General features: G+C 31.8%; 1 protein-coding gene and 1 long non-coding RNA gene across 3 annotated transcripts; one reads left to right on the top strand and one right to left on the bottom strand.

The window, feature by feature from the left end:
* Positions 1-2,754: 2,754 nt before the first annotated feature.
* LOC128896652 (inactive serine protease scarface) lies at positions 2,755-8,727 on the bottom strand. Its single transcript, XM_054160012.1, has 10 exons — positions 8,563-8,727; positions 7,132-7,245; positions 6,630-6,883; positions 5,875-6,106; positions 5,490-5,638; positions 4,938-5,324; positions 4,597-4,742; positions 4,069-4,346; positions 3,281-3,534; positions 2,755-3,198 (listed from the first exon to the last, which is right to left on the bottom strand). The coding sequence occupies exons 2-10, from the start codon at positions 7,217-7,219 to the stop codon at positions 3,010-3,012; spliced, it is 1,977 nt and encodes a 658-aa protein (XP_054015987.1). The 5' UTR covers positions 7,220-7,245; positions 8,563-8,727; the 3' UTR covers positions 2,755-3,009.
* On the top strand, positions 4,962-11,738 carry LOC128896653 (uncharacterized). Of its 2 annotated transcripts, none has more exons than XR_008462057.1 (4): positions 4,962-5,096; positions 5,159-5,348; positions 5,529-5,640; positions 9,701-11,738. It is a non-coding gene; the product is annotated as an uncharacterized LOC128896653 (long non-coding RNA). The 2 variants fall into 2 exon arrangements; XR_008462056.1 differs by lacking the exon at positions 9,701-11,738 and adding an exon at positions 5,739-6,771.
* The last annotated feature ends 2,141 nt before the right edge of the window (positions 11,739-13,879 follow it).

The raw sequence follows: 13,879 nt of genomic DNA, 5'->3' as shown, positions 1-13,879 counted from the left end.
GTCGCTTCGAAACTCTAGCTTTGCGTTGGACGGGGTTCGATCCCGGTAGGAGTCACTTATTTTTTTTTTTTACTTTTTCTTCCGTTTGTATGATGTTTTGTTATGGAAACTACCTTTTTATATATTAAGATTATTTTTAAACAATTTTGTGCAATTTTTATGCTTTTTATCGCTTCGAGAAAGAAGTTAGGATGTGAAAGGAGATTCTTCAAGCTTTTATAAAAACTTACGTCATTATAGTTTGTAAATAACAATTTAATTATATTAAACAAACATTCCCCAACTTCTTTCTTCTTCCTTTTTCTTCCTTCTTTTTTCTGACTCCTTTTTCTGACTCCTTTTTCAATGCGATAAAAAACATTAAAATTGCACAATATTGTATAAAAATAATCTTAATATATGTAGGAGTGGGAATGTGTGCGTGTGCGTGAGAGAGAAAGAGAGAGAGCGTTAGCTATAGGATAGGTATAAGGATATTGTAACGTAGCTTTAGTTTAGTTTAATTTATGACCTGGCCACTTGGGCTGATATTTCCCTGCCTGGGAAAAACCCTGGGTGGTGTTTAACTTTAAGGGGAGGTAGAGAAAGAAGCGTCGAAGGACAGATTTAGTTGAGCAGTCGAAGGGTAAAGACGGCGCGAATAGACGTAGAGCGGATCGTTGAGCGGACTCTATTCATTTTAGTTTCGTTAATAGTTAAGTCAGTATTTTATAAACATAGTAACATATAATAAATCCTACATATATAAAAATGTAGTTTCCATAACAAAACATGGTACAAACGGAAGGAAAAGTAAAAAAAAAATAAGTGACTTCTACCAGGATCGAACCGCTTCCACCGCAAAAGATCGCCTTCGCAATATAGCATTCTATTGACTGTCACGCTGCTTCCATAATACCCCCGACTCTTATACGGTTGACACTCGTCGATCGAAATTTAGCTATTTTTAAAAATTTATTTATCGAAAACGAAAGAGAGCCGCGCCTTCTCACTTGCAGAGATTGTCCTACATACCCTTCTTTACATTTGAAAAAAATTTGATTAAATAATTCAGGGGACACTAGGCGATGTCTCCTTGTAAGCTATGTGAATATCCATTTCCTCAGTGGCACCTGACTTAAAAAATTAACTTTTTTTACGGAAAAGATAATATTTCTTTTGTAGTTTCATCAATTGATAAATGAAAAGAAATTGTAACAACCTAATACTAAAATCGAAACGAAACACTATCATTTTCCATAAAAAAAAGTTCATTTTTTGGCATTTGGGTGTCAGGTTCACATACCCTAGTAGCACAAAATATTGAATACATATTCATCCAATAAAAGAGATTGAATCTCATTTTAATATTTAAATATACGTATGATGTTTATTCTAGATTTAGAAAAAAATATTTTTTTTTAAGTATAAAATGAATATCTATTCAATATTTAGAATGGAATATTTTTCCCAAATATAAAATACATATTTAGTTGATATTCATACCAAAATATTTTTTCACGAATATAAAATAGATATTCATTTGATTTTGGCAACAAAATATTATTTCCCGAATATAAAATACATATTTATTTAATATTCGCAACAATATATTTTTTCCCGAATATAAAATATATATTAATCTGATATTCAAATTCCCACCGAGGTAAAAAAAATTAAAATAACTTGTTTTAATTAAATCCAATCACAAGAAATAAAGTAATAAAAGTAAAATCTACGAATAAATGAAACACAATATAAAATTTGATTTAATTTTTTTTTGAATCTCTTAATTTTCAAGATTTATTCAACATTGCCCGAATATTCAATACGCATCTTCTAAACATAAATTTCACATTATCCGAATATTTTTTAACGTTTCTTTTAAAATATTTATGGGACATAGAAAACATTAATAATGGATTTTTCAGGATATGTAGTATCAGTTTTTATAATCAATTAGTATCAACTCAAAAAGTAATTTGTATTAAACTTCTTTATTTTTATAAATGAAATCAGGGTGTACAGGGTGTATAAAAATTATTGGTCACCACTTTCAGGGGTTATTGTACACATCTGGATCAGTGGACATTTGCAAAAAAAACCGTCCGCAAAATCCATTATAACCTCGAAATTTAAGGTCAAAGTTTTTTTTAATTTTAAAAAATTCTACTCGAGGAGTAGTTAAAAAGCTTCAAAGGAGCCACATGCCGGAGACGAACCGTTATCGCCTAAAAAATTGTTAAAGTTTTCCAAATTCTCGATAGCGCAGAGCAACTCACGTCCCCCAACCTAGCTCCTATTTGTATATGCACGCGCGATGGTGAAGTGTGACCGTACTACACAAACGTAATACGAGCGCGGAACAGAATACTACTACTTACTACGCTGAGCATTCAGAATCCCTCAAGGAAGAAGTATATAGTATATGTTGTTGAGAACAAACTATACTGTATGGCAATAACAAGCAACTCCATCTAATTTTCCTCCGCTGCCGCATATCTAATGGTAATACCATTTCTATGTGGAGAGTAACTGCTGTAATACCGACCTGCCGAATCGGAGAGGTCACGTGAAGAGGAGTCTGTTCTCCCTTCACACATAAATTTGCTATAGGATAATACCACCGGAACCACTTTTATCTTGCATCTCACTCGGACCGACTTCTATCTCACAGTTCGCACTCCAGTTAGGATAGAGCTCAATGAATAGGACTTAGGGGTATAGCATGATACAAATGTAATTACAAACAAATTACTTGAAGAGACTTGTATCTATTTTTCTTCCATTTTCTTTTTTTTCTTTTTATTACTATTCAATATTATTTCTTCGTTTGTTACAAGTGAAAAAGTTTTTTTTTTTTAATATTCTCTGGAACCTATTCCCATTTTACATTAGTAGTATTTTCAATCCTATAATGGGGTACAAGATTCTACTACAGAATCGTGTTAAGAAGTAATCCTCTTAATTGTTTCATTAATAAACAAATTATAATAAATAAACAACGAAAATATATTAAATGATGGATCCTCAATTTGGAGGAAGATATTCATTATCTGTAGATAGAGTGCTTTTCCTATGGCCATTCTCGAATGGCAACTCTTCGTATCCCTTATTTGTTCCACTATTTTCTATTAATGTTGAAAGACTTTGTTCATGTATTGAGCTTGCCATGGTTTCTTTCAACCATTCGTCATCTAATGGTGCAAAAATTGCAATCTAAAAAAAAGCTTGTGTTATAAATAAAATGCATTACGATATAAATAATGGTAAAATATATTTTATCTCAGAAATGTTTTACTTGATTTGTTGGTAGACATCCTGTGTCCTGACTGTAAATTCCAGCTAACTCATACAGTCCATGTCTATTTTTGCATGCAAGAGGTCCGCCAACATCTGCCTCACAGACATTATTAATGTTTTCTCTAGGTGTACCACAAATAATTCCATTTGCTATACTTGGAATTAGGTCTCCACTTATTAATTGTTCTTGGCATTGTTCTGTTGAAAGTATATCCAAATCCACTGCATGCATAATTGCTCCAGCATAATGCGCTGAGAAAATATAATTTTTGCACAATTAGTCACTTTACTTATTTATTGACTATTGTTGCAGCATAGAATTGCTAACCGATGAGTGGAATTTTATTTAATATCCATGACGTAATTAGCAGAGAGCTTAAAGTGTGTTTTCTCATAAACAAAGTAGTTTTGAAATTTTTTTTACTTTAATTTTCATTGATTGGTAACCCATAAAATTCAAAAGGAGTTTGATCATCTAAAAATCAACAAAATGTCAGATTCCAATTTCATATTATCCAATAGCTCTAACTATATTAATTAGTCTCGAAAGCAGATATACACAGTGAATAAAATCATCAGTTAGCGATTCAATACAAAATAATTATATTTCTCTTGAATATATTTATGATGAAATTCATTATTCTAAATATGTACTTGTACACAATGAATCCTGTCTAAGAGATGCATGGTTATCCTCTCCACTTTTTGGAATTATTCTCATTGAGGTCAGAGAGGGCAAAAGAACAATTTTGTTTCAGATATATCGAAGTAAAGAGAATTAATTACCTTGAAGTATCGATTTTCCCCAACCGGTAGCAATACACTTATTCATTTGCAGCTGCTTTGTTGTAGGTAAACACAGAGGATTTACGTGTAGATCGATAGTCGCAGGATTTTTTAGATGTAAAATCGCAAGATCGTGATCTGTGTATCCCCTTGCGTAACCAGAATGCGTTCTGATAGACGACACATTGAGGATTTCATAAGGAAGGGGTTCCTCGTGTTTCAACTCATAGCCTAATTTCCATTCGCCTAATTTAATTGAAATATCGTTTGGCCCCAGGCTTGATTAAACAGAAAATGTTCGAGTTAACTGTGTCACTACATTGAATGAAGTCATAATTAACATAATACTGCTTATACAAATTGTAATTTAAATAATAGCGATTACGTAAAGCAGGCATAAGTCTATGTACTTTCAACGAATCGAATAATTCCTTATGACTTATTTAATTTGTTACCACTACATGTTAACTCTTCTAACTCGAGAGGGGAGAATCCTTGCTTGTATTATTTTGTCGAATCTCAATTTACCTGTCGATGCAATTGGCCGCTGTTAGTATGTCTTGTGTGCTGATAAGAGCACCAGAGCAGAGAATTTTCTTTTCTTTCGAATGCAAAACCATTGCTTGCCATGGAATTTCAGCGAAAACAGTCTGTGACTTTCTTATTCCTGGCTTCTGCAATATCAAATTAAAAAATTTTAGTTAGAATAATTAGTTTGTTTAACTAATTTTATATTTCAGTTCAAATAATTTCTAACAGGGTTAATAACTTTCTTTCCTACATATCAGTACTTCTGAAATTGTTTCTTTTTAAGAGCTACTAGTTAGTGAATGCTCTTCTTTGATTGGCTACAGAACATTCCTACTTACTGTATTTCTAACGCCACATTCCATGTTCAATCCTCCCACCTTCACATCATTCTTTTGCTCCGAAACGGTTTCAATTGGAGGAACTAAAACTTCTACAGAAATAACCGAGTTATCTGGTACTAATGCAGGTTCCACTTTTTCTTCAGCTGGTACAGAATTGTACGATTCCAAACCAGGTCTGACAGTGAGACCTGATTTGACAGTGTTAATTGGTTGTACAGGTTGTTTAGGTGGCCTTACTTTTGCAATGTTCAAAAACGTTGGAAAACCTTGTTCATCGAATCCACCAGAATAATTTTTAGGAAGATTTTCTGTTGGCCAAGGATCTACGTAATTTGGATCTCGACAACACTTGCCGATTATTCCATTGTCAGGATTTTTGCAAGACTGTAATATGAAAATAATTATTCGGTAAGATTACCACATTAGTATATTTTTGTTATAACATTTTGTCGCTGTTCTATTTCTTTGAACTCTTATGTCGAGTCACGCTTATTTCTTCATTTGAACATTTTCAATCTAAGTCAACGATAGCAATTTTTGTCCACTTACACTTAGAGGTACGCGTTGTTGAATTGTTGTCTTTTCCAGAGAGACAGGCTCTGTACTGATTGTACCACCTGCGGTGCAATATTGTTCTTCGACACAAAGGAGAGCTGCCGCGCAACCAAACTGTACGTGGGTTGCGTTTGCAAGAAAGTCTGTAGGTGTCAATGTCTTTATTTAAAAAAATACTGTGAGATCGACCTAACAATACAAACGTGAATCATGGTAAAATAGTGATTCTGTTTCTTATTTCAGAAAGAAAAAGATAAACAGAGCAATGAAAAACCCTGAAGATCGCGTAGTTTCACACAAAATTGCATATTAAATTAATACAAAATTTGAAAATACCCATAAATGAAACATTAAGGAACAAAACACGAAATTGTTTTACTTGTAGGAGTTTGACCAGGATTTTGCCCAACAATTTCTTGAGTTCCTGAATTCGCTGATCTGCTGGCAAAGTTTTCTGGAATTTGATCGTTTATTGTGAGTGGTCGTTTCAGTTTAAAGCCTTTGTTATCGCTATTGCTTCCCAAATCTGATACGAATGGTTCGATTTTTGGCGATGTCTCTCGAAATTCTTGCACTACCGTGCAGCAAACTTCGTCTCGAATTCTGCATTCCTGTTTTAAATCACAATTGAAATAATAATTTGCAAATTAAACTCTTAATGTTCAGAAATGGTACTCTTAAAAGGATTAATCCTTTGTGGTCCTATATCCTACTGAAGTCGGAAAGTCTAAACTCCAATGGGTTAAATCAAATAGACTGTTTTTTTTAAAGTGGTGGTGATTCTATGGTCACTACTATGCATAATAAATATTAGATCATCCTTATAAGTTCTGCAGTGCTGCAGATTCCGTTTATATTCAATATAAAATTACAGACATTTCGTAATAACGGTATAACGACTTTGCCAGAAAGATAGTAAAAGATTGTAGAAAGAGAGGGTAGTTACATTTATTCATAACATTTAAAGATATATTTCACATATTAATTTGAATAGCAAAACAATAAGTGACATGAACTTGTGGATTGGCCTAATATGTATGAATGAACCAAATTTTATCTGAATCTATTTGAATTTTTTTAAGTCTTACACTTGTTTATGACACAATTCAAAACTAGAACTTGAGAATTGTTTACCTTGCTCGATGGAAGAGGAATATCTTCTGTGATAAGAATGTAACCATTCGCACAATTATTCTTCTTAGTACAGATTCGATTTTCTCCTATACAGGAGATAGTGAAGTCTCCAGTTTGTTCCGAAAATGACGTCGATTTCGTATTATCAAAATCAAAATAATCTTCATTGGTTGATTGTTGAATGAACTCTTCTTGCGTAGGATTTTGAAATACCAATTGCTGATCGAATTCTTGTTGCATAGGATTTTGAAGCACTATTCACACAAAGAAAAAGGAACAATTAATAGTAATCCAAGACTCAAATTTTATGGTTTCATTAAGCGAAAATATTGGATTTCTAGAGTTAATTCTTATTGTCTATGATTAAACGAAGAATTCTAGTAAAATTATAAAAAAATATAGAAAGCCTCTCTGAATTATACGCATTGTTTTACAGTGTATGTATTTGATTACATAAATATCAAAATGTTGAATGTTCATTAAACTACCAAAGAATACAGACCTATTTGATCATATTCAGCTGGATTCGGCGAGGGAAACCCATTTGCTGAGATAATTGCAGTAATTAGTATTAATACTCTGACAAGCATTTTTGTTAAACCTTCACTGCAGGCATCTGAAAAATATACTATACAGATACATATAAAAATATTATACTGATTATCAAGTAGTTTCTTCAGTATTTCTTATTAGCCGTTGTAATCCTTGAAGGCTTGTCGAATTTACAATCAAATAATACAGATTGATAGCATTAGTATCGATATAAACAAGCAACAATTTTTGATAAGTAATACCTAACACAAATCCCAAGTTGTAATGCAACATGACAATTTTATTGAACCCATTTCTTATACTATAATAAATTTAAAAAAAATGCTAAATATATTTTTTCTCAAGTTTTATTTAATAATATACATAACTATAAAATCAATATATTTGTTTAAAAATTTGATGTGCAACTGTTCAAAGGAAGGGTTCTATTTGCATAGAGCATTCGATAACGTTATGTGAAACATGTTATCGGAAGTCATCTCTTGAACAGAACGAAAGTTGTCATATTGCCGAAGAAGGGTACGCTTATTTTGAACGCTCACTCTAGAAGTTATTTAATAACAGGCGGAAGAGAAAGCTAAAAGAATAATTTCCATTTCATTCGACGATGCTTTATTGAAAGATTAATGACGCAATTACGGACTTTGCAAAACATAAAACTCCGTTGATGGCACAGCTTTTTTCATCGTCTTATATAAAGCCTGCACTTGAAAGGCACTCCGAATTCCTCGCATTATTTAAACATCTTTTTCCTCTATTTTATTACCTTTTATACTTTTTTCATTATTAATATATTACATCCATAAAAAATATCCGACATGAGTGGTATTTATTTCTAAATTTATTTAAAGAAAAAGATAGAAAAATTTCGAATTTTAAAATTTTAAAATTGCTCATTTAAATTTATTTAATTAAATTATTATTCGATATTCTAGTTTTTAGATGTAAAATAAAAATATATGTAAAGATCTTCAAGCTGTGTATGTTATCAAATAAAACTCGAGAGGAAGTATATTCATTATGTATTTAAATAAATTGTAGTATGACTTATACTGTCCAAGGAATGAGCTCGATAAAATCGTCAATATTTACAGCTTCCTCTCTGCGGTCGGTTATTTGGTAAAAATATATTGTTGCTGAAGGACGTCAGTTTGAATATTTATTATGAAGCACTAGTGTGAACTTCGATTCTCAATTTTTGGACTTCTGCGTCACTTTAAGGTCGTATTATTGTAATGACTGAATACATATTAATGCCGAGAAGAGAAAAAAAGTATCTGCTCAAAAGTACTCACAGAAAAAAATATATATACATATATAAATATAAATTGAAAATAAAAAATTGAATAAGAAAAAAAGTTTGATGGCGAGTATGGAATACCTAATATGAGAAGATTTAAAATTTTATTTAATTTTTTCTTTATTAAAGAAGATACCCAGATAGCACAAGGACGTCTTATGTACGTCTATAAGACGTCCGGTACTGGACGTTCGGGACGTCCTATGGACGTCCAGATAACGTCCAAACGTTCCCTGAACGTCCTATGGACGTCCACATAACGTCCAAACGTCCCCTGAACGTCCTGTGAACGTTCCTGGAACCGCAGGACGTCCCTGGGACGTCCGATGTGGACATTCCCAGAACGTTATCTGTAAAATTGAGATTTGAAACAAAATTAAATTTTAATTTTATATATTTTTATTTATTTGTTGGTAGATTTTAGTTAACTGTATTTATTTCTTGTAACTGGATTCCATGAAAAATGCCGAACAAATCTTTCAATTTTTATTTACCTTCGGCGGGATTCGAGAACTCACGATTTTCGGACTACAACACAACCTGCTTCCTCACTTACCCATAAACGCATTTGCTAAACCGACTCATATTTTAGGCTTATATAATGACTCGCATTAATATTCGGATACTTTTTAAAATACAATTCTTTCTTTTTAAATTGGTCTATATGACTTGAACTTTTTTTTGAAAAGTTAGAAGAATTAATTTACTAGGTAATTCTGAATAGTTCCAAATATTACATACATATCACATCTCATATGTACAAAAAATATTGTATTCCTAATATTGAATAAACATTTTGTTTTACATGTTCAAACATATATTCTGTTGCGAATATTAGATAAATATGTGTTTTATCTACGGAAAAAAATATTCTGTTGGGAATATTAAATAATGATTGTATACCCAGATAGCACAGGAACAGGAACGTCTTATGTACGTCCATGGAACGTCCGGTGCTAGGCATTCCCAGAACGTTTTCTGTACGTCCATGAGGCGTCCGGTGCTGGACATTTCCAGAACGTTTTCTGTACGTTCTCTGTACGTCCATGAGACGTCCGGTGCTATCTGGGATAATAATAATAATTTACAATTGTAAATAGTGTATTTTATATTCGGAAAAAAATATTTTGTTCTACATATTGAATAAATATTATATTATAAATAATATTAATAAATAATATTTATTTTGTTTAAAAAAAGTATTTTTCCCTAAATCTAGAAAGTTCAGAGCGAACATCCCTGGGACGTACAGAATTTAGGTCCCATGGACGTTCACAGGACGTTCCGGCCGGACGTTTGGACGTAAACTGGACATAAAATGGACGTCCGGTGCTATCTGGGTAGAAGAAAAGTTTACTTAACTTTATTATGTACACAAACAAATAGATACATACTATATGTATATATCTTCCTGTATTATTATTTTTGAACTTTATTGTGAAAAAACAATAACAATTTTAATTTTTTTTTAGTTGTATTTTTTTAAAGTAGATACTAAATAAAGTGAATAAAAAAGAATAAAAGAATCAATCAATCAAACCAAATTTCAGAGAAGAAAGTATTCTTTTATTCGAACATCATTTCTGGAATGAAAAAATGAATGGACCTGGAAGGAAGAGATGAAATTCGGGTTGCGGGAATTAATTTTTCGTTACTAATGGATTATTAAAAAAGAGAAACATGCCGTTTCCACTGAAACTACTTTCATGTTCGCGGTATGATATATTAATATATTAGAGAGATATTTCCCTATTCCAGGTCACGTATTTGGCTTATTAAAAGCAATTTCCCCGTATCAGAATAAGCAATGATTAAATTGTATACTTCCTAAATGCAAATTAATTACGTATTGCACTTAACACATTACTACTAAATAGAAAATTTTAATAATTTAATAATTTTGAAAAAATTCCAGTAAATAAATTTCAGTGGGTGGATCATCCATGAGATATAAGTACAATGGCATCAATCTGTTACACTAGGATGATAATAATTAAGAGAATGTTCTTGTTACAGTTTTATCCAAAGTTACTTGTAACACTGCTTATGTGCAATGCATTGTTTTAATTTCAATTGAGTACTATATCTTAAATCTTTCATTCCCAGGGTGATACAAAACGTGTTTTCATAAAGCTATTGTTGAATGTTCCAGATTTTTATAACGTAGGCACAAAGAGTGTGCAGTAAAGTAACAGCAAATAAACAGAATTGTTACTAATTCAATAAAAATTACTCTATTAAACATATTCTTGCGAATACCGTAACGGAATTCTGTTTTACTAGTTCCTACTATTTGAAAACGTTAAAGGGGTTGACTTGCTTTAACTATTCATATTGCAGAATTTGTTTTTTAAAGAAATACTCTACCGATAGCAGAAAATACTACATTTGAAATAAAGGCTTTTCTAAAAGAAGTTTTAAGATTCTGATTTTAATTAAACAAATAGTGCGTAATATATCAGATTTGTTTCTTTTAAATGAAAGTATACACGATTAAATTTAATGGTATAAAATGATGTTTAAGTGTTAAACTAAACTCTATTAAAAAAAAAATCCTAGTGGCCCTTCTGGAAATCCCTTTATAAGCCAAGGTAGCCGTGCAACGAACAATATTTGTAAATTTAAAGAAAGCGTTTTGTACAAGAATATTGGCTGATGGGCGAAACGATGAGAAGCAATCATTGTAATTTATGGAAAAAAAAGACCGATCACCCAGAAATAGCGGCCGACCGCATCATCATAATCGAAAGAGAAAGGGAATATAGACGTACGCATATACATGCTTTTTACTTTTCTAATGTCCTAAATTCCTAGAATGATATTTTGGAGTCCACGTCATTCTTTCTCGACCTCGAGTATGTTTCACTCCGCCTCTTTGCCGCCTTCTCTCGTTTAACATCTGCCCCCCTTGTTTTCTCGTCCATGTTATTAGTAATTACTATTTATAATAAGACTTTCGAGAAGTAGTTGTATCGAGTTTTGTAAATTAATTTTGTGATTTTATTTTCATTTTTTAGTCGATCTCTAACAAATACTATCTTTTTTCTATTTTGTTAAACATTACATTACTTTTATTCTGTTCTTTATCAATCGTCAGTCAAAAATTGATCGATTTCATCATATCAATTAATTTTTAAATGTTGCACTCAAAGTTGATAGATTGATGGAATTTGTATTCATTTGTTCTACTGTCCAAACAATTTTTTATTATTATCACGTTTGTATTTACATTTGCCCATTTAGCTTAATTGGGTATATTGCATTCAGCTTTTGAATATTCATAAAACTAAAGCGAATAGTTAATTTTAATGAATTCTGAGTAAGAGACATTCTAATTAATTTTAAAAGTAAAAGGTTTAAAAATTGTATCAGATATCACGTTAGGTAATCCTCAAGAGAGATTAAAATAAGTAATTCATTTTATTATACAAATTTTTTTTTAAGAATGCTAATTCCAAACAAAAGCGCACATAAAGATACAAAGATGAACTGTATTGATTGACAAAGTAGTAATTACAAAAAGTTCACATTAAGATTACACGAAGGTAAATAAACTAGGGAAAAGTAAAAAAAATTCCAAATTTCCTTTGAAACATTCTAATCTATGATAAAATAATATACATTTAAAAAACTGTCGTATAAACGGTTAATAAGTTTTCAAAATTTAAAGAATATTTTATTTAGTACATGATTAATGACACAATTGAGATGTACATCCAACAAAAATTACTGTCAATAATTGAAGAAAAATATTATTTACATGTTCACGCAAGAACGTTACAAACAGTTGAATAACATTAATTAAATATCATTGAACATTGAGTTTCTTGGAAAACATATAAAGCGAATCAAAAAAATAGAAGGTACATAGATTAGGATGAAGATTACAGACACTTACGTGCTCGATAGATCCGTACTCGACGAATGAGATTCACTAAACGAGATGTACTCTCCCACGTGCTACCTAAAAGAAAGCTAATAAAAACTGACGCTGCTTTAGTATTCGTTCTTCTCTTATACCGATTCACCGATTTTAGTTGTATCCCTACCATTTCAATTGTATCTTGTATACATCTTCCCCGAATCATCTTTTCCAGAATCTTCTCCATGATTGAGAATGTATAGATTTTTTAGTATAAAACTAAGCGTATACCTTTACATAATGTCTTATTTAATTATTCTATCGAAAGTCCCTTTTTTTACCAAATTGATCATTTGTTAATTTCGACATTGAATTGTATCGCATATAATTTAAGATATTATAGTATACAATTGTATGTACAATTCAAACATATGTAAATGTAAACCTTTACAATAGGCTTCTCTATAATGGATCAAATTACCTTTCTTTAACCGACTTCGAAAAGGAGGAGGTTACTCAATTCGACATGTATTTTTTTTCTTATGCCGAGATGGCTTGACCAATCGGGATGAAACCTGTTGCATCTTGTAAAGCTTGTCTTCGGGGTGGCCCCGGTATCAAGACATTTTGGGATTTCTCGTTTTTTACCCGTTTTTTTGTGTGCAAAAGATCAAAAAATTTTGTACTGCTTCTTACTCCGAGACCGATGGACCAATCGGATTGAAACTTCTTGCATCTGAAAGAGTATCACTGGCACTTGGTCCAATAAAAAACCATTTGACCTTGATTTATTTTTTACCCCTTTAAATCATTTTTATCGCAAAAAAGTAATATTTCACGTATGTTCGGCCTGACATCGATGAAACTCCCTTAGATTTTGCTACCGGACAATTCTTTGCGATGATCCCATTTGCAACCAACGTTTCTGAATTTTTTGACCGATTTCGAAAGAAAGTAAATTGTTTCTCAATTGAAAATTTTTTCTTTTTTTTTATTACTCTTGTTATTGCAAAGGTCCTATTTTTTTATATAACTCGGTGCGGAAATTACCGAGCGCGATGGAACCTTCCATATATAATGTCAGATGATTTAATAATGTTCCCATTTAAAAAAATTTATGAATTTTTTAAGTTTTATAACAATTATTACTGTAAAACTCCCATCCTTTGATGTAACTCGGCAAGAAAATAACCGATTGCGATGGAGCCTCCGCATTTCATTGATAGATGAATTCGTGATGTTCCCATTTGCAAAAATTTATGTACACTTTCATTGTTTAAAACCATTGTTGGTGCAAAATTGTTATGCTCTGGTGTAGCTCGACAAGGAATTTACCAAACGCAATCAATCCTTTTACATTTAGTTGCACATGTATTCTTGATAATCCCATTTGCAACTATACAGGGTGTCACAAAAATGTTGGAGGTCCTTGAATGGGGTGTTTCGGGGGGGGGGGGGGGGGTTGATTTGAAACAAGTATACCGGTAGAGCGCCTGCGGTAGCATAGGCAACGCAAATTGTTTCAAATCCCCCCCC

Source organism: Hylaeus anthracinus, unplaced genomic scaffold (assembly GCF_026225885.1).
Source record: "Hylaeus anthracinus isolate JK02 unplaced genomic scaffold, UHH_iyHylAnth1.0_haploid 11914, whole genome shotgun sequence".
Lineage (NCBI taxonomy): Eukaryota > Metazoa > Arthropoda > Insecta > Hymenoptera > Colletidae > Hylaeus > Hylaeus anthracinus.
Note: the sequence above shows the minus strand (reverse complement) of the source record. Positions and strands in the feature narration are given on the sequence as shown.

Bases quoted from the DNA above. Each gene is read 5' to 3' on its own strand.
- LOC128896652 (XM_054160012.1), bottom strand. From the start codon at position 7,219: ATGCTTGTCAGAGTATTAATACTAATTACTGCAATTATCTCAGCAAAT. The intron at 6,884-7,131 runs GTCTGTATTCTT...TTGTGTGAATAG, and splicing joins AGCTGAATATGATCAAATAG to TGCTTCAAAATCCTATGCAA. The intron at 4,743-4,937 runs GTAAGTAGGAAT...TTGATATTGCAG, and splicing joins AATGTGGCGTTAGAAATACA to AAGCCAGGAATAAGAAAGTC.